At 40.8% G+C, this 26,108-nt stretch overlaps 1 protein-coding gene across 1 annotated transcript in view; it reads right to left on the bottom strand.

Moving 5' to 3' along the window:
- Positions 1-14,512, bottom strand: part of LOC115376415 (endophilin-A1-like) — a 57,587-nt gene extending 43,075 nt beyond the window's left edge. Inside the window, exon 1 of the mRNA XM_030075979.1 lies at positions 14,322-14,512. Coding sequence (XP_029931839.1) covers positions 14,322-14,366 — 45 coding nt within the window. The 5' untranslated portion in view covers positions 14,367-14,512. The remainder of the gene's footprint in view (positions 1-14,321) is intronic.
- Positions 14,513-26,108: the final 11,596 nt, after the last annotated feature.

Genomic DNA, 26,108 nt, shown 5'->3' with positions numbered 1-26,108 from the left:
GGGGTCGTTGAATGGGTCTCAGAGGATCTCGATGGGTTTCCAGGGGTATTTAAAAGGCGTCCACATGGTTTTGATGGGTTTCTGAAAGGTTTCCAGGGTTCCTGAAGGTGTTCCAAGTGTTCATGATGGGTTCCCAGGGGCATCAATTTACAGAGGAGACGGAAAAGGAGGGAAGGAAGGAAGGAAGGAAGGAAGGAAGGAAGGAAGGAAGGAAGGAAGACAGAGACAAACAAGCAAACACAAAAGAAAGAAAGAAACAAAGCAAAAGGAACAGAGAAACAAATCCATCTTTTTTTATCTTTTCAGCTGTGAATCGATTCTCTTGTTCCAGAAGATGAATAGTCCACAAATACTGCAGACAGTTTGTTCTCAGGCTAGACACACACACACACACACATACACACACACACACACACACACACACACTGTTAAACACAGCCCTTCGGCTCATTCTGATGGCTTTGGACACAACCAATTTCCATTTGTCCCGACAGTCGCACTGGCTGCCTTACAGAGCACTTTTATTTTGAAAGTGGGGAGTGGGGAGGTGTGTGTGCATGTGTGTGTGTGTGTGTGTGTGTGTGTGTGTGTGTGGTGTGTGTGATCAGTATGCAGATTGATATAGATTGGTATTTTCTCTCTGTGTGCACAGCTATAAAGAAAAGCCGATCAGAGACAAACTTGTTAACTACTTTTCGGAGGACGGTTGAAAAACGTGCGGCTCCTCGTTATCGACCGGCACATCTCAGCACATCACTCAATGATTTTCTCTCTCATTTTTAAATTATTTCTGTGCACTACATCAAAGAAAAAAAATCAATGAGCCGAGCACTCCCATTTGAAGTGATTTTGCCCCATAGGGTCCCTTATATCAATTAAAATTCGGTTAATGTTTAGTATTAAAGGCAACTGAACAACAACTTAATAACTATGTATATTTTTTTGTAATTATCTTGATATTTATAGCGCACTCATTGAAATACGTTGAAATTCAAAAAAACAACCCTAGACTGTTATTAGTGAACATGACACTTTTTATAAAATTTTTATAAAATTTTCATTTTCCGATAGAAAATCAAAACCAATGATTGGTCAAGTGCCACAATCATGTGACCTGGGATGTGGAGCGATCTTTGCTGATTGGCTGGGTGAAGACCGAACGATTATTGAACTAACTGAGACAGGGGATGGGCGTGATATGGAAAAATTTTTGAAATTACCAAAAATAGTCACTTGCCCATTAATAATTTCTTCTAATTTGCAATTTTTTTTTTTTTTGGGGGGAAAGTTTTTGAAAGACAGTTAGGAATATCTCGTCTGCATGAATTACAGGGAGCTGAATAATTATTATATTACTTAAAATAAGACATGATCACCTCAGAAGTAAATTGTTTTTAGACAATTTTCAAGTGAAAATTTGCTTGTTTCATTGGCAAAATTTGCCAGTGGAAAAAGTGAAAATTCACTTGAAATAAGTGCAAATGAGCTAGAAACAAGAAACAAATTTTGCCAATGAAACAAGCAAATTTTCACTTGTTTCAAGCAAATTTTCACTTGAAACAAGAGACAGTTGTCTAAAAACAAGTTACTTCTGAGGTGATCATGTCTTATTTTAAGTGTAATGAGATATTTTGACTAGAAATAAGACATTTTGACTTGAAATAAGACAAATAATCTTGGTAAGATTTTGAGTTTTTGCAGTGCAATGATTTCACTGCTTCATGGCTCTCCTGAACTCCACCGCACTCGCCCACAGATACATACCAGAGCACAGGCCAAACTAATGCGGTGCGGCACAATATTATTTTCCACGGCGCCGCACTTCCATTTTCATATTTCAGCCGCGGACAAAACAAATCCCGTGTGACCTTCGTCTGAATTTAGTTTTGTCTCTGCAAAGGTTCTCCACAATGTATTTTTTTTCTGTCATAATCCTCCTCAACACACACACACACACACACACGCAGCATGTTAAATAATTGATTATAGCAGACGACATCTCCCGATCAAAGAAAGACGACAAAGACGACAAACAGGAGAGAGGAAGGAGAAGGCAAACACCGCGAGTTCAGAGCAAACATTTTAATTAAACACTGAGTCGACGCAAAGACGTGAGCATATAGGACTTGGAGCAGGTGAGCAACCAGAAAAACCTGCCGCTCTTTGGCCCCGCCCACTGAGGTTTATCTCAGCCAATCAGGCGGCTCCTGGCCTCTGCCTCGGACTCAAATGTTTGCAAAAGGAAAAAAAGTCCCGTCTGCCACCGTTCACTCCTCTCAAAGCAGACGGCTGAGCGCTGGAGTGGGTTTGGCGCCAAAAAGCTTCACTTTCGCCTAAATTGGCGGCATCAGGTCAAAGGTCAGCGGTCAGCGGTCAGAGGTCAGAGGTCACAGCGCCTCCATGAGGACAGAGGGGGTGAATCTTCCTCACAGGAGGCAGACAGGGAGGACGAGTGAAGAGGAGGCAGGCAGGAAAGGTCGATTTCTCTGTGCAAACACACACACACACACACACACACACTCACACACACACTCACACACACACACACACACACACACACTCACACACACACACACACGCGTGCGGATCCCCCTCTCTGGCTCCTCGTCACGTGCGATGCCCTCAAGGACGATCAATTATTGAATGAGCCAACAAGAACACAGTGTGTGTGTGTGTGTGTGTGTGTGTGTGTGTGTGTGTGTGTGACAGCGCATCACGCCTCCCTTCTCTTTGCACGTGTGTGGTTGCCATGACAACGCTGCCCACTGAACCTAGAGGGGCGTGTTTGATCAGGAAGGGAGAGGGAGAGAGGGAGCAGCCTTGTTTTTTCTTTTCTTTTCTTTTCTTTTCTTTTCTTCTCTGTCTTGTGCTCATTTCCTGTCGTCTCTCCTCCTCTCCTCCTCCTCCTCCTCCTCCTCCACTCGCTGACATCCACCAAACACACCGCCGTGTAGCCGACAGGATCATTTTATTTTTCCTCTCCCGATAATCTGATTTGATGAAACATTTTCATTTTCCTCGCAGAAAAACAAAAAGGTCGGATTCTTTCAATTTGGCTGAAATCACATTTGTCAGAGTGATACAGTAAACACACACACACACACACACACACACACACAGTGACATGCACTACTATTTGTTTGAGAATAATCTACAAAAATCAAATTCCCAGTGACTTTATCCCTCATCAGTGAGTTTGTTTTCTGTCTGTCTGAAGGGTTTTAGATCTCAGATCATCACATTTATTCATTTTGCTTGAAGAATAAATTTTTTTTTTTCCTCACTGCCAGAGCGCCAAGGAGCACGACGGTGTATCGTTATTGTAGGAAAAATAAAATTACAGAAAACCAGTTGAGTGAGGGTGAATATCCAGAGAAACAACTTGGATATTCTCAGAGATTGAAGTGGTAAATTGCAAGAAAAAAATTCACAAATTTATGAGAAAAAAAACTCAAAAATTCAAAAAATTCTGAGATTATAAAGTCGTAAATTTATTTATTGATTTATTTTTTTAGTCTTTTTTTTTTTTTTTTTTGGACAAGGAACCATATCACTTCCATTTCTTGGTTCTTTGTTTCTTGACCCCCCCCCAAAAAAAGAAGAAGAAAGAAAAAAGTAAAAGAAAAACAAATTTTCCAGGGTTTTTTTCCCTCATTATTTTACAAATTTCATCTCAGATAATTTAGGATTTTTTTTCTTATAAATTTGTGGCTTTATAATCTCAGAATTTTTGACTTTTTTTTTTTTTTTTACATAAAATGATGAGGTGTTTTTTTTAATCTAAATTTATGACTTTAATCTTGGAGAATTTCCAACTTTTTTCTCATTTTTCAACTTTAATCTTGGAAATTCTGTGTTTTTTCATGAACTCTGTTTTCGCTGCGGTTTTGAGAAAACAGATCCTAAAATGTCACCAGGTGTTTCCTCCACAGAGACGCTGAGGAGTAAAGAGCTGAAGCTGCTTGGTCCAAAGAGCCGAGAGCTGCTGCCATGTTTGCTGCTAAACTGCATGTTTTTTTGTTTTTTTTTTCCACGCAGCCGTGAGACTGGAGGCCACACTGCAAAAACTCAAAATCTTACCAAGATTATTTGTCTTATTTCAAGTCAAAAATGTCTTATTCCTAGTCAAAATATCTCATTATACTTAAAATAAGACATGATCACCTCAGAAGTAACTTGTTTTTAGACAATTGTCTCTTGTTTCAAGTGAAAATTTGCTTGTTTCATTGGCAAAATTTGTTTCTTGTTTCTAGCTAATTTTCACTTATTTCAAGTGAATTTTCACTTTTTCCACTGGCAAATTTTGCCAATGAAACAAGCAAATTTTCACTTGTTTCAAGTGAATTTTCACTTGAAACAAGTGAAAATTGTCTAAAAACAAGTTACTTCTGAGGTGATCATGTCTTATTTTAAGTGTAATGAGATATTTTGACTAGAAATAAGACATTTTTGACTTGAAATAAGACAAATACTCTTGGTAAGATTTTGAGTTTTTGCAGTGTGGAGGCCAAAGTCTTTTGTGACTCCAGAAGCCTCTTTTTCTTCGGAGAGTAACTTAACTCGATTAAAACGGCGGCGAGTCGTGGAAACTAACGGCCCGGAGCCGAGCTGGAACCTGAGAACACGACCAGAAAACTCCCAGATCCCAGGATTTAGAGACGCCGACGAGAAGTGGAGCACAAACAGAAATGTAGGACAGGACAGAGGAAATCAAACGTCCCTCTCTCCCTCTCTCCCTCTCTCTCTCTCTCTCTCTCTCTCTCTCTCTCTCTCTCTCCCTGTCATCTCTCTTTCCTCTTTATCTCACCCTCCCTCTCTTCCTCTCTCTATTCACTGTGGCGCCGCTTTGAGCTCTCTCTCTCTCTCTCTCTCTCTCTCTCTCTCTCTCTCTCTCTCTCTCCCTCTCTCTCTCTCCCTCATGTTTTATTCAGCCAGGTGGACTCAGGTGTCCCATTTCCTGCCAGCAGTGACGGTGGCCATCTTGGTCGAGGGCACAGTGACTTGGCAAACAGCTTCATGCCGCCATCGCTCCCCGACGGCAGCTCTGCCTGTCATTACCCAGCATTACATCACACACACACACACACACACACACACACACACTACCTGGGCCAGCATATATTTTGGGAGCATCAAAACACTGCACACGTCTATCAGCTTGCCTGCACACACACACACACACCCACACACACACACACACCCTGTGTAAACACACACTCACACCGCTGAGATGTGTCCTAGTTTGCGCTCTCGGCGGAGTCGAGCTCAAATCAACTTTTAATGTTCTTCGACAGAATCCGTGTTCCTCGTCACAGAACACGCCGCCTCCTGTTCTCACGTCTGATTGGCCGAGTCAGCGAACACACACCTGCCGTCGCAAAAGTGCTCATTTAAATATTATTCAGATTATCAGCTCATTCACTTTTTCTGTATTTATTTATTTATCTTCTGTATTCTGCGCTTTAAATCCACATGATCCTCTGAGCGAATCACACAGCTTCAGGTTTATTTTTTCACTCTGACGGAGCCAGGCTAACGACTCCCATAGACTTCAGGTCTTTATGCTAAGCTAACAGGAGATGCTACCCATAGGAGCTGAACCAGTGGAGGTACAGAGGTGAGAATGGAGTCCAACATCTGGTCTCAGTCTGGGGAAGACGGAGAAAAGGTGATATTTTTCCCAAAACATCATTAGGAGTATTCACTTAATTGTCTTCCCTCATGAATATGAACTACCTGATGCTGATAATAAATAATACTAACATGACACTAAATACCGTGAGTGTCCAGCTGCTTCCATCAGCAGCGTCCCGCCAAACTAACGGAGCCCTTTAGTAACGTCCTCTAAAGCTACGATGTCTCTTCAACATCAGAAAGCCTTGACGACAGGAAATCTGCTGTGCTGCTTTATGGCACGAAACAGGAAGAGGGCGCTGTTCTGCCACAGCAAACGGAGCTAAAGCCGCATTCACGTACGCCAGAAAGTTGGAAAAATTTTGATTTTCTACTGTGAAAACAGATAGATAGATAGATAGATAGATAGATAGATAGATAGATAGATAGATAGATACTTTATTCATCCCGAAGGAAATTCACAGTTTTCAGCAGTATCCACAGAGTACAAGAATAAGTAAATAAAAAATAAAGAATAATAAAAAAATAAAGAATAATAAAAATCGAGTTATTCACGTTCAAAGGGGCGTAAGAATAATAAAAATAATAATAACAATAATAATAATAATAAAAAAAATTATTATCCTTACGAAAACAATAGGGCTTCGCGCCGGTCAGCGCTCGGGCCCTAAATAAAGAATAATAAAAAATAAAGAATAATAAAAAATAAAGAATAAAAGATGACACTCGAGATCTAAAGATCAAAACAATGTGCAAAAAAACAAAAAAAACAGTGTGCATCGATGTATACAATGTGCAAATTTACAGGAAAAGGTCTTTGAGGCAGAATTTGACTCAAAGAGGAGTTTTATTGATTTCCCCTCACCTGTGACAAACATCTGGTGTTTTTTGTGTTGTTGTTGTTTTATTTATTTATTTATTTTTTTATTATTTCTGGTAAGGATGGATGGTGTGTGCTGCATTCACACTGCAGCTGGCAGGGTCCTTACTCTGATTTTTTTTTTTTTTTTTTTTTTTTTAACTCTACCTGATGATGTGATGATTTTAGTGCAATGAGGAGAAAACACAGACAAGCCTGGACATCACAGCGTCAGAATTACATTTAACACAGTTACAATGTAGATGCAGCTGGATGTGGATAAATAATATCCTTGTTATCATACAGTGTCTCTTTTTTTTTTTTTTTTTTTTTTTTTTGTCTTTGTCTCTATGTTAGTCTTTATATCACCTGCCTAGGGACTACACATGAAAAGTAGTTTTTACTAATTCTGGCATATTTACCTGTGTGTATCTCTCATACTAATGTTCATGAATATGCATTATCCCTATTAAATAAACCAATAAAAAAAAAATCCTTTTTCTTAAAACACCCCTCAGCTGTCCGGTCACTGTTTCATGGAGCTTAATTTTATTAAAGCGGCTGTGTGAGTGATTAAAAACAGCAACTTTAAATGGAAAGCTACGCTGAAAAATACTAATGTAACTAAATATAAAACACCTGCTATTGAAAAAAAAAAAAAAAAAAAGCGGTCATCCTGTCTCTTTATGAGTTGCAAAGCTTTAAGAGTTTATGTGAAAAAAAAATTATGTCCAAAAAAAAAAAAAAAAAAAAAAAAAAAAGCGGTCATCCTGTCTCTTTATGAGTTGCAAAGCTTTAAGAGTTATAATAATAAAAAAATTAAAAAAAACACCAGCTCTGTTTGCAGCAGGGAGGCTCACAGTGAGTCAGGTCCGTCTCACCTGGTGCCTCACAGGTGATTCGTCCCTCACCTCTGCAGCACAGCAGCGCTCTGGTTGCCCCCGGTTACAGGCCTTTTTGCTCCTGTGTGTGTGTGTGTGTGTGTGTGTGTGTGTGTCACTCTCTGCCTGGCGTCATCATGAATAAACCATGCAGATGAACTAGATCAGCCGTCTAATGGTTAATCCACAGCACAGAGAGAGAGAGAGAGAGAGAGAGAGAGAGAGAGAGAGAGAGAGAGAGAGAGCAACACACTGCTCGCTCGCTCGAGGTCTGATTCAAAAATATGACAGAGTATCAGTCCACTTCAAATTTAGATGAATGGATGAACAGATCGATGGAAATCCCTCTCTCCCTCTTCCCGTCTCCTCTTTTCTCTCCTTTGCTTTCCTCTCCTCCTCCTGTCTGCCTTGTTTGCTCCTTCTTTCATTCCCCTCTTCCCTCTTTCACCCACCTTTCCTCTTCTTCTTCCACCCTCTTCCTCTCATCTCCTCTTCCCTCTCTTCTTCATTTCCCCCCTTCCCTCCTCCTCTTCCCAGACAGTGCTTTCCTCTTCCATCTTTATCTTCTTCCCTCTTTTCTTTCCCTCTTTTTTCCCCAAGTCTCACCATCCTGTCCTCTCCCCTCCCTTTCCTTCCTGTTTTCCCCCTTTCCCTCCATCCCTCCCTCTCTCTTGGTTTCCAGAGCTACCAGTCGCTGATGTTTTCCTGTCAGCTGTCAGCTCCCCGCTTTCTTTCTTATTCTTATTCTTTTTCTTTTTCTTTTTCTTTTCCTTCGTCCCCCCCTCCCTTCCGTCTGCGTGTGCTGTTGATTCACGGCTCTATTTTCAGCCTCGCTCGCTGCCGACGCTCCTTCACGCCGCCGCCGCCTCACAAAACGCCACGGCCCCCATCATCCACCTCAGCCTCATCCGGCTGCGTTCACACTGCAGCTTCACAAAGAGAGGTTTTTTTGTTTGTTTGTTTGTTTGTTTGTTTTAAATCTGGTGTTTTTAATTTTTTCTACTTCTGGTAAAGATGGACAGCTGCTCAATCTGCTGTATTAATATTAATATGAAGTATTTCTGACTCTGTTTCTGATTAGTAACACTACTAGTAGCAGTACTGATAGTAATAGCGACATTAATAGTCGTAGTATTAGTAACATTAGAAGTAGTAGTAGTTGCTTTTGTAGCATTAGTAACATTTACAGTAGTAGTAGTAACAATAGAAATAGTAGTATTAGTGACAATAATAGTAGTAGTATTAGTAAGATTAGAAGTAGTAGTAGTAGTTGCTGTTTTAGTATTAGCAACACTACTAGTAGTAGTTAGGGTTAGGGTACAATAGAAATTAGTATAGTGACAATAACAGTAGTAGTGTTAGTAACATTATCAGTAATAATATTATAACATTTGTACTATCAGTAATACTAACAGTAGTAGTATTTATAATAGCAGTAGTAGTGTTAGTACCTGTAGTGGTAGTAGTATTAGTAACAGTAGTAATAGCAGTATGTTAGTAACTGTAGTGGTAGAACTAATAGTAGCATTAAAAGTAACAGTATTCGTAGCATTAGTGGTAATAGTATTAGTAGCAGTACTAGTGGTAGTAAGATTAGGCGCATTAGCAGTATTAATAACAGCATTAGTAGAATAAGTAGTAATAATAGTGATAATAGTGTTAGTAACATTAGTAGTAGTAGTAGTAGTAGTAGTAGTAGTAACAGTGGAAGTAGTAACTTTAGTGGTAGTATTAGTAACATCAGTCGTAGTAGTAATGTTAATAGTAGTGATTGTATTATTAACAGTAAGAGTAGTGACAGTATTAGTAACATTAGTAATGTATTAGTAATATCAGTAGTAATAGTACTGCTTACAGTAGAAGTAGTATTAGTAACATCAGTGGTAATAGTACTGCTAACAGTAGTAGTAGTAGTAGTAGTAACATCAGTGGTAATAGTACTGCTAACAGTAGTAGTAGTAGTAGTAGTAGTAACATCAGTGATAATAGTACTGCTAACAGTAGTAGTAGTAGTAACATCAGCAGTAGTAGTACTGCTAACTGTAGTAGTAGTATTAGTAATATCAGTAGTAATAGTATTGCTAACAGTAGTAGTAGTAGTAATATCAGTAGTAATAGTATTGCTAACAGTAGTAGTAGTAGTAATATCAGTAGTAATAGTACTGCTAACAGTAGTAGTAGTAGTAATATCAGTAGTAATAGTACTGCTAACAGTAGTAGTATTAGTAATATCAGTAGTAATAGTATTGCTAACAGTAGTAGTAGTAGTAATATCAGTAGTAGTAGTACTGCTAACTGTAGTAGTAGTATTAGTAATATCAGTAGTAATAGTACTGCTAACAGTAGTAGTAGTAGTAATATCAGTAGTAATAGTACTGCTAACAGTAGTAGTATTCATCAGTACTGGTAGTTGTCCTGCTGCTGTCCGTGGTGCTGAAGGGGCAGAGGGCCACCCACACCTGAGAGTTACACTCATCATCATCATCATCATCATCATCTTCATCATCATCATTATTATTAATATGACATTGTTATTGTTTATATTCTGTCTGCCTCTAAACGTCTCTGCTCGGTTCATATATTTAATTAAGAGGTGGGATCAGCTGAGGGAGGAGGAGGAGGAGGAGGATGAAGGTTAGAGCCACAGAAGTGGAACATGGTAGATCACTCAGTCACAGAGCTGTCTGCTGTGGTCATGTGGCTCCTTCACAATAAAACGTCGTTTGTGGTGAGCTGCTACCATAATGAAGAGTGAGCCTCTTTCTTGGGAGCTGAGAAGGTGAAACGTCCACGTCCCTAACCCTCTAACCTGAACCACACCGACCTCCTGCCCCGCCTCGAGGGCCAATCACAGCTCCTCCGACGGGAACAGCGGTGAGAAAAACAACAACTGTGCTTGTTGTTGTTGTTGTTGTTTTCCCGGCCGGGTAAACAGACGCTGCCTTGATGTTGGAGTGCAGACAGGCTGCAGCGTCGATCCGTCTGAAGCTGTCACCACGAGGCCCTGCTGCCTTTTACATCTCTGCCTTTCAGCTCTTTGTAACACACACACACACACACACACACACACACACGGGCCTCTCCATCTCTTTCTAAATCCACACTGATCCTGACGCTCTCCTTTGGCATCAGCAGGATAAATTCCAACTCAGGGATCACCAGGTTTACACAAAGTCAACAGTAACGAGGTTAAAGGTCACAGCTCAGACAGATATGTGTGTGTGTGTGTGTGTGTGTGTGTGTGTGTGCGTGGGTGCAGGGATTCCCCATAGCTCTCTTACATCTCCATTATTTTTTCTTTTCTGTGTTACACCGTTCAGCTCTGTTCCACTTTGCCCTGTTCTAGGGAGGCACAGTATTGGGTGTTTTTTTTTTTTTTTTTTTTTTGGCCGATAGCCAATATGCCGATATTTTCCAACTGTTTTGGCCGATGCCGACACCAACAGATGCACATTTTTTCCACCTCATTGCAGAGAACAGCAAGTCTCTCCTGTAGTGGAATTAACATTCAGTTACGATGCCGGCTCTTATTGTGAAGGCCCACTGGCAGATGCAGGCGCTTTCACTGGGCAAAATAAGAAAACTACTTCAAATGTTCTATAAAAACACACTTCACTTCCTCAGCTCCTCCTGTCCAGTCTGACAGCAGCTCTGCCATCAACTCTACCTTTTAACAAAGTTTATCATGTTCATTTTGTGTTGACATTGTGCAGAATGTGTCACTTTAATTCTGTGTTTATTACTGAGGTTGTAGTTTGCAGAGGTCTGCTACTGGACTGCATTATACTGAAAGGGGTTTCCACTTTTTTGTCCTCGCCGTTTATAGACAATGAGGTGGGACAGAATAGTGGAAACAGCTGTCAGTAAAGTGCAGCACTAACTATGAGCTCAGTACCAAACACAGAAGTGAATGAACACCTCTGTTACCGTGACAACAAGACAAGCTGAGCATTATAGGCAGCAGGAGAGGAAACTTTATGGCACAACAGCTGGATTAGATTAGATTAGATTAGATTAGATTATACAGGCGGAGCTGATATTTCACCAAATATTTCAATATTTCATTCTAAAGGTGATACCGGCCGATACGCATAACGTGCGTCCCTGTTATATTCTGTTTTCCTTCGCTCTGTTCATACTCTCTTCATACTTAACACTAAACCTGAAAAAAAAAAAAAAAAAAAACATAAAGCACCATCTGTTGCAGCTCTGTCTTTCCAGGGACCCCCCTCCCTTCTTCTTTCTCTCTCCGAATGCAAAGAAGGAGGGATGAGGAGAGGGGTGGAGGCATGACAGGGTGGAAATATGGATAAAAAAGGAGGGATGGAATTATAAACATAGTAGGATGGATAGAGAGAAGGATGGAGGGAAGGTGAAAAAGGGTGGATGATGTGGGAAATCGGAGATGTGTATTGATGAAGGGATGGGAGGGCGATGGGAGATGAATAGGTAGATAGAGAAATGGGGGATGGGTAGAGAGAGAGACGGAGGAGTGACAGAGGAATGATGAGGAAGTGATGAATGAAAAACAGAAAAGGGGATGGAAGGATGGATACACAAATGGGGGAAAGATAGAGGACAGATGGGGTGTAAAAGAAGGATAGTGGGATAAACAGAGAAATACAGGGAGGATAGAGGGATGGAGGAATGATGAAAGACAGAGGGATGATAGATGGTGGGGGTGATGGGATGCATAGAGAGATGGAGGGATAAATGGAGGGATGAGATGGAGGATGATGGGGTGAAAATATGTGTAGAGAAATGAAAGGACAATAAAAAGATGGACAGGGAAATAAAGGGATGAGGAATGATGAGAGAAAGAGGAGTGATCAGAGATTTAGGGATGGGAGGATGATGGAGGGATGGAAAGGTGGATCAGAGGACAGGGGAGAGGAGTGACAGAGGAAAAATGATGAGGGAGTGATGAAAAACAAACAGAAAGAGGAAGAGAAGGACAGAGGGATGGTTACACAAATGGAGCCACGAAAGACAGATGGAGAAATGATGGAGGGATGGAAAGAAGAGTGGAGGGATGGATAAACAAATGTATCTCCATTTCTTTTTGTATTTATAAATGATTTATAAGTTATTAATATATTTTTAAAAATTAAATTACAAGAAAATCACCCCAATTCCAAATATTCAAAGGGACTAGCAGATGAGTAAAAACAGAAAAATAAAAATAAATTCCAAGATAAAATTAGAAAATTAGTCCACACTACCACAAAAAACAAAAACAAAAAAATATTTTAGATATATATACAATTATTGAAGTTGTATATTTATAAATTAAATTACAAGAAAATGTGCCCAAAATTATTAAAATAAATACAATTTCTGAAAAATTATCCAAAAAAAAGAAGAAAATGAAAAAAGACGCCTTTCGAAAAAACAATGAGGGGGAAAAATTACACAAAATTGTGAAAATTATTCCACATTACCACAAAAAAAGTTAAAAATAATTTTAAAAAAGTAAAAAAAAAAAAAAAAAACATCGAAGGGAAATCAGTCCACCTTACCACAAAAATATTTAAAAAAGTAAAAAAAGAAAAGTAATAATAATAATAATAATAATAATAATAATAATAATAATAATAATAACAATAATAAATTTAAAAATCCGAGGGAAATTAGTCCACACAAAAATGTAAAAAAAAATATATATATATATATATATATAATATATATTAATTATATATTATTATAAAAAAAAAAATATATATATATATATATATATATGAATTAAAATTAAATAAATGCATTTGAAAAAAAAAAAAAAAAAAAATGTAAAGAAAAAATAAATTTACCAACCAAAACAAATACGGGCATAGAATCCCGGGGTTTCAAGGAATTATGATGTTGTTTTGATTTAGGTCGGTTTCTGGAAAATGTCTCGTGTTTTAGTCTGATGTTCGGCACAAATGTCTCCGCCCTCCTCCCCCAAAGCCCTGCCACCTTATGTCAGAGGGACGACGGAGGAATGTGTAAGGACGGAGGGATGGATGGATGGATGGATGGATGAGAGGAGGAGGGGTGATGGGAATTCCCTGTTGCGTGCTGCGGGGAGGTTTTCCCTCTCCGGCCGGACCACCGCCAGCAGCTGCACACGGTATCCATCCACCTCAGCCCGGCCCTCCTCCTCCTCCTCCTCCTCCTCCTCTTCCTCCTTATATCCCTGTTCTGCTCCAGTAGTCTCCCTCACAGTATGCATAGACACACACACACACACACCAAAAAAAAAAAAAGCCTGTGCACCGGCTGGTCCTCTGGTTTCTCCTCCGGCTTGTTGCGTAATATTAACACAGCGCGGTGCAAACAGGGCCGAGCAGGAGGAGGAGGAGGAGGAGGAGGAAGAGGAGGAGGGGTGCGGGGGGAGGATTACACCCTGCTTTAACACACACAGCCTAATGAGGCTCGTTTATTAGACTAAACCCCGTCATACTGGAGCAAAAACAACGGGCATCCCCGCTCCCAAAGGCTTGGAAACGAAGACAGAAGCATAAAAAAAAAACAAAAACATCATAATAAAAAGTAGCGAAGAAAAGAAGGAGAAGAGAGGAGAAGACAGACTTTCCCCGCCTTATTAGCCTGGTAACAAGCTGAAAGATGCATATTTATGGTATTTATCGTGGTGACATTATGTGGATATGCTGTGTTTTAAGAGCAGCAGGGTGTGAAGTTGGGTTGTTTTGTGGAAATGTACATGTTTTATTGACGAACAGGTCCTGCATTATTTCCGGAGAGCCGGAGTCCCGCTCGCACGGAGCTTTTCATGACCTCGGAGCAAACAGCGCGCACGGCGATGCACAAACACTCACAGCCGTTCATCCCCCCTTTTATTATTTCCCTCTGCCAGCCTCAGAGAAACCCGCCCGACACACACACACACACACACACACACACACACACACACACACACACACACACACGGCACGGCGGCTCCTTACCTGGGTGGCTTTATGAAACTGCTTTTTCAAGCCCGCAACAGACATCCCTTCGTTTGGGGGAGAATAAAACCCTCAAAATGCGCTGATCGGAAGGAAGCGGAGGCCAAAGAAACGTCGGTAAATCCTCCCGCAGAAAAGCGCCGACGGGCTGTAATGTCCGCGTCCGTCGGTGTGTTTTCGTGGTTTTGGCGCTTGACAGCGACGGGGAATAATGCAAAGATGAGGCGAGTAGCTCTATTTTCAGTGAGAGAGCGAGAGAGAGAGAGAGAGAGAGAGAGAGAGAGAGAGAGCGAGAGAGAGGGGGGAACAAAGATCGTCTATTGAAAAATGGCTCACACAGTGGTAAACAACTCCAAATCCAGCATGGTGCATTTGAACAGGAGATAATTGTGTAGAAAAAAAAAAAAAAAAAAAAAAAAAAAAAAAAAAATATATATATATATATATATATATATATATATATATATATATATATATATATATATACAATTAGAGATGACATACAAAAATAAATAAGATCTAAAGGCACTTACCCCCTCTCCCCTTTCTCTTTCTATTTTTTTTTTTACCTTTTTTCTTTTTATCATTTTATGTATTTTTTTTCTTCTAATTGATATTTTTGTTGTTGCCGAGTTTAGTTTGTCAGCTATTTTTTGTCTGTTTATTTATTCATTTAATCTGTACAAACAAATGAAAACTTTGCAGTGTACTTGACAGAAACACTTGCCTGGAACGGTGATTTTTTTTTTTTTTTTTTTTTTTAAATCATTTCAGCAAAGCAGTAGTAAAAAAAAATGCAGTTACAGTGTAAAGATTCACAATTACAGCAAAAAAAGACATTTCAAATAAAACATGTATATTGTTGGTTGCTATATCACCACATTCATTTCATCTTTTATTTTTTAGCTCATTTAGTTATAGCTATAAATCTCGGGGCCAGTGCCAAACCATTGTCATAGTAAATCTGGCTTTTGGTGATGAGCAGTTTTGAAACAAATTTATAAACTCGGGTCTGGTTCAGATGCGTTGCCATGGTAACTTTATGGTATATATGTGGTGTCTTTATGGTACACTAACCAAATTTTGCAGAGCAGAAAAAAAGGCTGTTTTTTTCCCCACCGTTATTGACGAGCCACTCTTCTCACCATAGACGATCTTCGGCGACAGACAAGCGAGGGACCGGAGCCGCGACGACGGAGCGCCGCCACGTTCTGCTGTGACGTACCCGCGCCGCGCACGCACGCACGCACGCACGCACGCACGCACGCACGCACGCACGCATGCCACCACCGCGCACCGTGCTCCCCGCGCGCCGGAAGGAGGAGAGGGCACGAGACCCGCGTACCGCAGAGCGCCGCGTGGGGCTCGGAACACGGTCGCGTGACGGGATGACATGCTGATCATCTGCACGCACACACACACACACACACACACGCACGCACACACACGCACAGAGGTTCAGGACCACGGAGAGCTCATAACAGCGTCGTACTGTTTTATGTTATTTGTGTCTCTGTCGCCCCCGAGCGGTGATCTCCGGTAATTACAGGAATAAAATGGCTCAGATGGGGAAAGATGGTTCCTGTGGGAAATCAGAGCATGCATCAGAAACAACAACAACGAAAGATAAACAAAACAAACAAACAAGAACCAGCACCCTCAGCCTCGCTGCATTAAAGGTGGGCTGATATATCGATACCTTATCAATATGTTATTGATATCATGACATTAAGTTAGAAAAACAAACAAACAAAAAAAAAGACAGATTTTTGTCCTCTGCCAATCTCTATCACTCTGACATGTTTTGTTTTGTCTGGTTTTGTGCGGTTAGTCTTTTGTCCTTGTCTAGATGAGTGTCAGTACTGTGTGGTGATATTTTTTGTTTTGCATGTCTTTAAAAATATGAATAAAAAAAAAAATGATATGAAGTTAGATCTGTGCTGTCCTCTCTTGCTTTTGAAGCTGCGTTACAGGGAAGAAATGCAGTTTCCTGAACGCACCAGACTGATGAAGCTGTTTATTTGCCTCCGCCTGCTCGCTCATCACATCCACGTCACCGATGCCCGGTTAACAAAAATCTCCGGTGTGTCAATATCACCTGAAACCACCAAGAGTCAGACCTACAGCGCTGTCACAGTATGGATATGCAATATACAATGCAGCGAGGTGTGTGTTTTATGCTCATGTCCCCATTCCAAACACCACACACACACCTCGCTGCAGCTCTCTGCCGGGCATCCCTCCAGCAGAAATGTCACCCAAAATGTGAATTATGACCTTTGACACAGATATTAGTTTTTTTTGTTTTCTTGTTAACAGAAGCATAAAACAAACAAACAAACCGATGTCAAACAAAACCTTCATCCACCTTCAATGGTGGAGCTAAAAATAATAATAATTAAAAAAAAAAAAAAAAAAAAACATAAATAACAGCAGAAAAAGGTGTAAACAGAGGAACTCACATCTGAAACGATAAAAACATAGTTGATAAAGACACTTTTTTTTTTTTTACTTTTTTTTAATTTGATCATTCTGAGCTTGTAAACCACTTCATCAGATACATTCATGTTTCAGTTTGGCTTTAATGGAAATAAAAAGTTATTTCATTTATCAGGATGAATTTCTGCCAAAATACAAAACTTAATTAACTATAAAGACACAAAGTCACATCAAATCCACATTTTTCTCCCAGAATCAGAAACATGTGAACAGACAACAGAGAGGCGATGGGTTTGAGTGTTTCAGCACCCGGGACAGAGCACGTGTGTTTTACAGCAGACTGAGTGCCTGGCACCCCCAAGTGGACAAAGCAGCTCATAACAGGGGAAAACATGACAGAGATGGACAGACAGAAGAGCTAAAAGTTACATATATGAAAAATATCAATACTGGTGAGGGTAAGGGTTATTTTAAATGAAAATAAAACAAATGCAGTCCAAATGTTCTATTCATGATGATTATATCGTGATCACAAAACCATTTTTAGTGCAGAACCTCCACTTAAATCCTAACTTTGACTCCAACAGCGACACCTACAGGACAAGAGCTGAGCTGTCACACAAAGCTGCAGGAAACAGAGTATGGCATATAAGCTACTGTGTTCTGCGTATTATTCTCTTTCCATCTCTCATTTTTTTTATTCAGTTCTATAGTTTTGTGCGCAGACTGCTTCCTGTTTCCTTCCCTTCTTTCCTTTCCTGCCGTCACGTGAGATCAACTCAGCTGTGTGGCTTCGATTTCCTTGTTCTGATAAACAGATCTCTGACAGACGAGTAAAAGAAACAAACAAAAAAAAAAAAGCATGAGAATACCTGAGAACTGTTGTTCACATGTTGCAGGCACCAGTGTGTGTGTGTGTGTGTGTGTGTGTGTGTGTGTGTGTGTGTGTGTGTGACATATATATAGTGTTAACCACAGCCTAACCATCTCTGTTCCTCCCTCGCTGGTTTCAGGTCATTTCCACGTCTTCATGTTCTTGGAAACTCTCAAGATTAAAAAAAACCTTAGAGCTTCATCTGTGTTGTGTAATTTTGTCAGACCTTTTAAACGTAAACCTTTTTTCTTTTTTTTTTTTCTTTTTTTGAAACACACTGTCACCTAAAGCACAACACATTCATTTGACACCCAGTTAAATGAAATGGGACACCTAGAAAATTAAAATGCACAACAGAAATAGGCAATATGAACATGACACGCAACACAAACATTATAAATATGTAATTACAGGAGTGGAAAACTGGATCAGCCGGTGTGTCCTTGTGGTCGTTGTTGTTGTTGTTGTTGTTGTTTTGTCATCTATTCCACCACCATGTCAACAACATGGTGTCCGCCCTGTTCTTCACGCTGAGCTGCTGACACACAAACAGAACCGGACAGAACAGAGGTGAACACTGCAGAACCTGGACCATCATCCTTCTGCTGTTTTTCTCCCAGATCCTCTTCACTCCATAAATTTACAGCAGCTTGTAGGAAAACAGACACACATTCTGGAAACAGGCCATGGAGAGCCTTAAGAGTTATAAATAAAATTGGCAGCCCGTTAAAAGACCATTATGATAATACAAATGTGAGGAAATCAAAGCATGAATGATAGTTTGAGTGTCATTAAAACTCAGCATCGATCTGATCCTGGCGATATTCCTCAGATGGTAGAAACAAGACGGGATGGCTTTGTTTGTGTGTTTCTTAAAAGTGAGGTTGGAGTCAAAGAGCTCCACCAGGTTCCTCACAGCTGGTTTGACATTATTTGATGAGGGACCAAGAGAGGACTGGACATTCAGATGCACATGATTGGCACCAATGATTAGATCTCAGTTTTATCAGGGTTTAATTTAAGGCAATTTGAAGGTATCCGTTTTTAAATATCCACTAGATCATTTTTATGACTGGAGAGGTTTGGAGTGTCATCAGGCTTTACCAGAAGATACAGCTGTGTGTCATTAGATTAACAGTCAAATTACATGTCATGTTGATGTGTGATGTGGCCCATTGGGACTATATACAGTGTAAAAAAAGGGGTCCCAGTATCGACCCCTGGGGGACTCCACAATTTACCAAAGAGTGGGAAGAGACATCGTCACCAATAGGAACAACAAAAATCTGATTTGTCAGATATAAACATGACACATTTAGTCTCCTGTTGTTTTGATTATATACTTTGCATGTAAATTTGTGATTGTTATATGCAACTTATCATCTATTTTATTATTTGTTTTCATCATATCTAATGCTAATCGTCCAGACTCTGTGGGTGTAGATCCTGCTCTCACCTCTATTCCTGTCTCTGTAGATGAGTCCCAGGATGATGGTGGACAGCAGGTAAGGAGTTCCCACCACAACATGAAGCATCACTCTGAGGACAGACATGACGGCAGCTGGAGTCGGACCTGCACCTGGATCGGCCAAAGCTGTAAGACGGTGGAGAGGAGTACATTCAGAATTGTAGGTCCTTCGCTTCCACCAGGTTTCAGTCAGAAACACACATTTATCAGCGACTTGTTGCTAAGTGACCACACATTGACCTTCAACTCTTCTGTACCCAAAGATGGGTCTGCATTGCCTGTCCGGCGGAGCTTTGATCAAACCCATTGAACTTTATTTTAAATTCTAGAGGTCTCACCTCTGACAGCCAGCCAGCTCTCTGGTGATTCCTCAGAGTCTGAGACGCTGCACTTGTAGAAACCTTCATCAGACGTGGAGACGCTGTGGATGGTCATCTCTCCTGTGGAGCCGGTCCCAAAGAAGAAGCCATCTTTATAGAAATGAGCTGTGAGGCTTGAGGGAGTTGTCCTGGTTTTACAGCGCAGAGTCACATCACTTCCCTCTGTCACAGGAAGTCCAGGACTCTCCAGGATCACGGAGCCAACTGCACAGTCACACAGTTTTCATCAGGCAGAAACACTGGGAAATGACTGAGCTGCAACTTTTAAAAGGTGTTCTTAGCCAAATTCTGACATGAAAATCTAGCGTGGATTACCAAGTACAGAAGGTCTTCAACTCATGCCCATGATAAATTTATAACTCTGATGATGATGAAGTTCTATTTAGGTCTTATAGCTTCTTACGCTGACCTGAACTTATTCAAACATCTGAGACAAAATGCCAGGTGTGTGAATATAATCTTATATCCTGTTTTATCCATATCCTTTCCAAAATAAACCTCCCAACCAACAGCTGACATTCTCTGCATTTCTGTTAGGCTCCGCCTCCTGCCAGTCACAACCTAATCAAACCAAGAGACAAAACACATCAAGATGCCTCTGCCAGCTGTGGTCTGTAAAGATTTAGACAGTGTTAATTTAAAGATATCAAAAAGCAGAAATGTCTTGTAAATTTGCAACTCAAGAATCACCAGTCAAATCCCAGGACAAAATCAGACATGAAAGAGCGACGAAAGCTCTCGGTTCCCTCAACAACACCTGCTGAGGAGCCCTTGAGCAAAGTATGCAGCTTCACCTGGTTTACAATAGAGGTTAATAAAGTTCACAGTGATAATCCACTAAACCCACCGGTCACAGTGATGTTGATGGCGTCGCTGCACCGTCCTGATCCAGACTCACACCAGTACACTCCGCTGTCCGATGGATACAGATCATCAATCAAACAGTGGGAGTCCCACATTTGTCCCCAGTCTGTTGGACAATCTGAAATTATTTCTGTGGCTGTAATGTTCCTTATAAACCTCCATCCAGAGGAGTTTCCCTGCTCCTCACAGCTCAGAGAGACAGTCTCGTAAGTAAAGAACTGAGATCTGTTGGGAACCACTCTCAGAGACGCTGGAAGACAGAGAGAGAGAGAGAGACAAACAAGTACATGAGGACAAATCAAGATTTTTTTGAATTATTTTTTTTACTGCAACTGTGCACTCTACAGGAATATTCACTGGGGGGGCTAAAGGGTGGCATGATAGATGGATATATCACTTTTATAGTGGGCAAACACCACAAACTGTCTGAATACAGACCCGGCAGCATGACACCATTCTGATTATTCTTGCTTATCTTTCCATCACTGGTGAAATCACTCTGAAAAATGAACGCCTTTGACCCCAGTTCCCCGTACCCAAACTTCACTCCCAGTTCCTCATGCGTGTGCTGCTGTCACAGTTCCAGTTTCTTCAGCCTGTGTTATGGCTTTGACCCCTAGTTCCCAGTGCCCAGACTTCAGTCCCAGTTCCTCATGCCTGTGCTGCTGTCGCAGTTCCAGTTTCTTCAGCCTGTGTTATGGCTTTGACCCCAGTTCCCAGTGCCCAAACTTCAGTCCCAGTTTCTTGAGCACCTGCCACAGTTCTTTTTTGTGCTGCTACCCGAGTCCCAGTTCCTTGAGCCTGTGTTATGGTTCTGGCCCCAGTTCCCAGAACCTGAGCTGCAGTCCCTACTCATGTTACCCAAATGGCATTTCCAGTTCCCCTAGCTACAACTTCAGTCCCCTGCCCCCAGAGCCAGTGGTGTGTGGCAGGACCAAGTTCCCAGTGCCAACTGGTTGCCCCAGCCCCAGTTCCCTATGTTCATGTGGCAGCCCCAGTCCCAGTTCCCAGAGCCCGGGTGGCTGCCCTGGTCCCAGATTGGAAAGCCTTCGAGCCTGTTTTCCCTGCCTGCTCCTGCATTTGGGTCCTACCTTCCTCCACTCATGACAATGCCACAATTTCATGCTGCATTCACTTGCACTCAGACAGCAGGGTTTTCAGTCATTTAATTATTTTTTTTTCTATTAGATTTCCCAAAATGGGGCAGCAGCTGGGATGGCCAGTCCTATTTTTATGGTTGCAAGAATATTTTTTGTCATAGTTAATCTACAAAAGCTGGCACTGGCATTTTTTATAGGTATATATATAATATAATTATAATTCATGTAACAGAAAGACCATCATATCATCCACTAGGCATAGATTCATCAAAAAGATTCAAATACAGAAATGGAGTGTCTAACACTAAAAGCTGCACTTTAAAAACACACACACACAGTACTCACCGACCACCATGCACAGTGCTGTTATCTCCATGTTGTGCTGCTGCTGACTGACGGCCTGCAGCTCGAAGCCGTGCAACAGACCACAGCTTCCTGCTGTCAGACCCGCACACCTCAGGTCAACAGGAAGTCTATCAACATTTTGTTTTTCCACCCTGTGCAGCCTGGCACAGAACAACTCTACAACTGACACTCGTGTGCAGTTTTGTTGAAAATGTTTCCACGACAAGGTGAAGTGGCCCAAATCAGATTTTTTTTCCTACATTTGAAACAGACTCTGACTCGTATCTGAGCTGTACGAACACACAAATCTGATCTTTTCAAAAGGATGTGGGTCACTGTAGGTACATTCACACTGCCAGCAGGAGGTGGCCGAAATGTGACAGAGATCTGATTTTTGTTTTGTTTTTTTTTTCCCACTGAGCATCAGCTCACATCTGCTTCATGATACATTCACTGTCAGCAGTTGTTGGCCAAAACAAAATATGGAGGTTAAGTTATTTATTTATTATAGAAGCCGTCATCGGACCTTGCACCTCAAAACCATGTTGTCCACATCTTCCCCACCATCGAACACCAGTAGAGGGAGTCAGAGGAACATTGTGAGTTAGACTTAAAAATGTGTACACTGGCAGGAGGGGACAGTTCAGGTGGTTCTGGTTTATGACGGACATGTGCCTCAGGTTCTCAGGGTATTTATATAGGTTATGTGTTTTTCATTTTGCGTAAATACATTTCTTGGCTTTTCCCAATTTACTGGGGACAAGTTGGTAAAAATAAAATTAACATATATTTTCAATGTCCTGGACACATTCTGTAGGCTTTACACACATTTGCTTTAGCTTTAGTTTGGCTGACATTGAGGAACTATAACATGCTATTTTTAATCTTCAAAAAAAAAATTGACTTGTCTCAAATTTTCTTTATGGCCCTCACCTGACATCAGCACACCTGTAGCGGTACCACAGCTACTGATAGTTAATGTGTCATTTGGGGGAGAAAAACCTGATTCCCACAAGAACTGAGGTTATGTTTTATGTAAGGGGCTATTTAGATAGTCAACAAGACACATAAACTTGGGTAACAATTTTTATTAGAATGTTTTTCAGGAGGTTTAAGATACTGGAGTTGGTAAATCTGAAGCTAACAGGAGGGTTTATTTTATTCATTATGTTCAGAATGTTAAACCCAAAGTTTTGCTGATATGTACGACGGCGTTTTAGGATCACTGTCAGGAGTGAAAAATATGGAACCAGGGGGAGGGTGCATAATATTTTGTACTGCAAAAAGTCAAAATCTTACCAAGATTATTTGTCTTATTTCAAGTAAAAATGTCTAATTTCTAGTCAAAATATCTCATTACACTTAAAATAAGACATGATCAGCTCAGAAATAACTTGTCTTTAGACAATTTTCACTTGTTTCAAGTGAAAATCTACTTGAAACAAGTGAAAATTTGCTTGAAACAGGAAACAAATTTTGCCAATGGAACAAGCAAATTTTTACTTGTGACACAAGTGAACAAGTAAAAATTTGCTTGTTCCATTAATTTCTGAGCTGATCATGTCTTATTTTAAGTGTAATGAGATATTTTGACTAGAAATTAGACATTTTTACTTGAAATAAGACAAATAATTTTGGTAAGATTTTGACTTTTTGCAGTGTGAGGGAAAAAAAACCCCTCAGAATTTCCAAGATTAAATTACAAGAAAAAAAAACTCGGGACTGAGATTATAAAGTCACATATTTGTGAGAAAAAAAATGCGGAACAACAGTTTGTTCTTCTCCTGTGGGATTCAGTCAGAAGGAAATCCTGCTGGTTTGAGTCCAGAATCACAATCTCCTCCTCAGCATCTGGACTCTGAAGAGACGTCGCCGTGTCTCGGGCCGATTCAGAGGAAAACAATATTGATGATGATGATTCTGGGCTCAGATCAGCAGGATCTCCTTGTTCCTAAATCCCATGTCAAAGTAGAATTTGATGCGGTCATGAGCTGCATACAGACACACACATACACACATTAGAATGAAGAGTCAACAATTACAGGTAAATATGTTTCCTGCAAGTTCTTGTTGAATGTTGACAGCGACACCTGCTGGCCATGATTTGTAATGTCACTGCTGCTGACGTGTCCCGGACAAGACACTTAATATTTATGTTGCTTTTATTATATTTCATATATGCCTGTTTCATTTAGTCATTGAGTCAATCAGTCAGAATCACTTTATTTTCCGAGCATGACGGATGAACAGGATTTTGTTTTGGTGCGTGTACACACACAGTAACCAAAGAAACATAAAGGTCGTTTTTTTTTTGTATTTCTCCATGTGAAGTGTCGCCTTTATTTGGACAATTACCATCAAGGTTTCATTCAGGGCTAACCGGCAGAGGCAAACAGCACCTTGCAGCACTTTGGTCCCCACACTTTGGTACTTTGGCACTTTGGTCTTTTTCAGCAGGGGGCGCTGTGTTGGTGTTTCTATGGACGCTACCAATAATTCAGCCTTTTTGTGATGCTGAAGCACCTGTGTAGTATTATTATTATTAGAGGTTGGTGGTATCCATTGTAAGCAGGCTGAGGAGTGCTACATCATGGCAACGCCAATAAAGTTTTAGACCCCGAAAACGAGGGTGCCGTCATCTAGTTTTGGAGAATTCAGTTGAAAAACTAAACGCCTAGACACTTTATTCCAGCACCAGTAGGAGTAGCTGAATGAGCAGGGAAGAGCTCAGCACCTTGCTCAAGGACACTTAAACAGGACAAACGGCTGATGAGGGGCCACGCTGTTTACAGGGATTGAACCGGTGACCTTGTGCAAACCCAGCAGCTTCACGCAGGTCCAGAGGAGAGTCGGCTGGTAGCTCACGTCTGAATAAAAGCTAGAAACACAGCTGAACCAGCTTGTTGTGGTCTGTGTGTGTGTGTGTGTGTGTGTGTGTGTGTGTGTGTGTAGATGCATTCAGTAAAAGTGAATCGTGTGATAAGGTACATTATTAGTTTACATCACGGCCTGAGGCTTGTTTTGCTGTTGTGTAATCCTTTTTTAATTTAATGTACGAGGCCTTGTTGCCTTTGCATAAAATTATGGCAAACCTACTTAATTCTGTTCATCTTTAACACAATTGCTTGCAGTATCTTACATATTGACTTTATTCTTACATATTTCTATTATGGGATGCCTACAAGGCTTATTTACAGTTTTCTCTGATGTCAGCTGCTGATTAATGTGCAGTTCCAGACAAATAAAGCCATAACTAAATAAAAACGTCGCTTACTGTGGTGCTAGTCGCGGCTCCGAAACACCCTCATTCACTCTCATGTTGGAGCTTGACAAGAGTAAACTCATTTTACCAGCTGTTTAACTGGCCAGCAGGCTAATCGTGTTAGTGTGCTACACTGGCTGCTACTAGACAGGTTAGCTCGTGTGCTAATCAGGTGCATAACAACAAGACAGAGGAGGTTATAGCCGAGCAGGTTAGCAGGTTAACTATCTTGACGTTACCTAAAAAAACAAAATTACTCTCTATGGGTTAGTGTTGAGCGGAGAAGTGAAGCAGGTCTGTTCGTTTAGTTTTGTCTTTGCCTCTACAGAAGCTAGCCAGGTCAGCAAGAACAATTTACACATCAAGATAAAACTCAATACTTTCATCAGGATGCTGCAGCTTTTTCAGTCGACGGCCTGGTTTGTGTCTGTGGTGCATTTAGTGCCGAGTCACTTTGCCCTGAAAACACATTTTATGAGGCTCAAACACACACAAGTGCAACATAAACGCTTTTTGGACAGTAGAAACGTGACTTTTCGACCCCCCCCCCACCCTTTCCACAGAGGTCAGAGGTCAGCTGAACTGGCGCTGGGAGCACTTCAGTGTCTTGCTCATGGGCACTCCAGCAGCGCGGAGGCTTTGAATCCAGGAGCCGTCTCTTTGGTCACCGGTCTGTCCTGCTTCCTGTCAGGTCGCCTTTTCAAGAAGACGTGAACTATCCTTTTTTTTTTTTTTTTTTTTTTTTTTTTTAACCACCTCTCATAACGACATCATTTTAAAGACATTAATATTATTATGACCTCAAAATACAGATTTCAAACTGGGTAACATGTCGTATAAAATACTAAAATACTTCCGGTTCTCAACAAACATGGCTTTGACATTTCAGAATGTAAACGTTTCAAGTTTTACTTTCTTTTCTCTTTCTCATGTTTTCTGTGTTCATCATCCATCCATCCATTCATCCATTCATCGATTCATCCACTGTGTTTGTTAAACTGATTTCACTCCACATTTATATTTTCATGTGGACGCCGACACGCAGACAGAGCATC

This window comes from Myripristis murdjan, chromosome 18 (genome assembly GCF_902150065.1).
Source record: "Myripristis murdjan chromosome 18, fMyrMur1.1, whole genome shotgun sequence".
NCBI classification, from domain to species: Eukaryota; Metazoa; Chordata; class Actinopteri; order Holocentriformes; family Holocentridae; genus Myripristis; species Myripristis murdjan.
The sequence above is the reverse complement of the archived record's forward strand: the minus strand, read 5'-3'. Positions and strand labels throughout refer to the sequence as shown.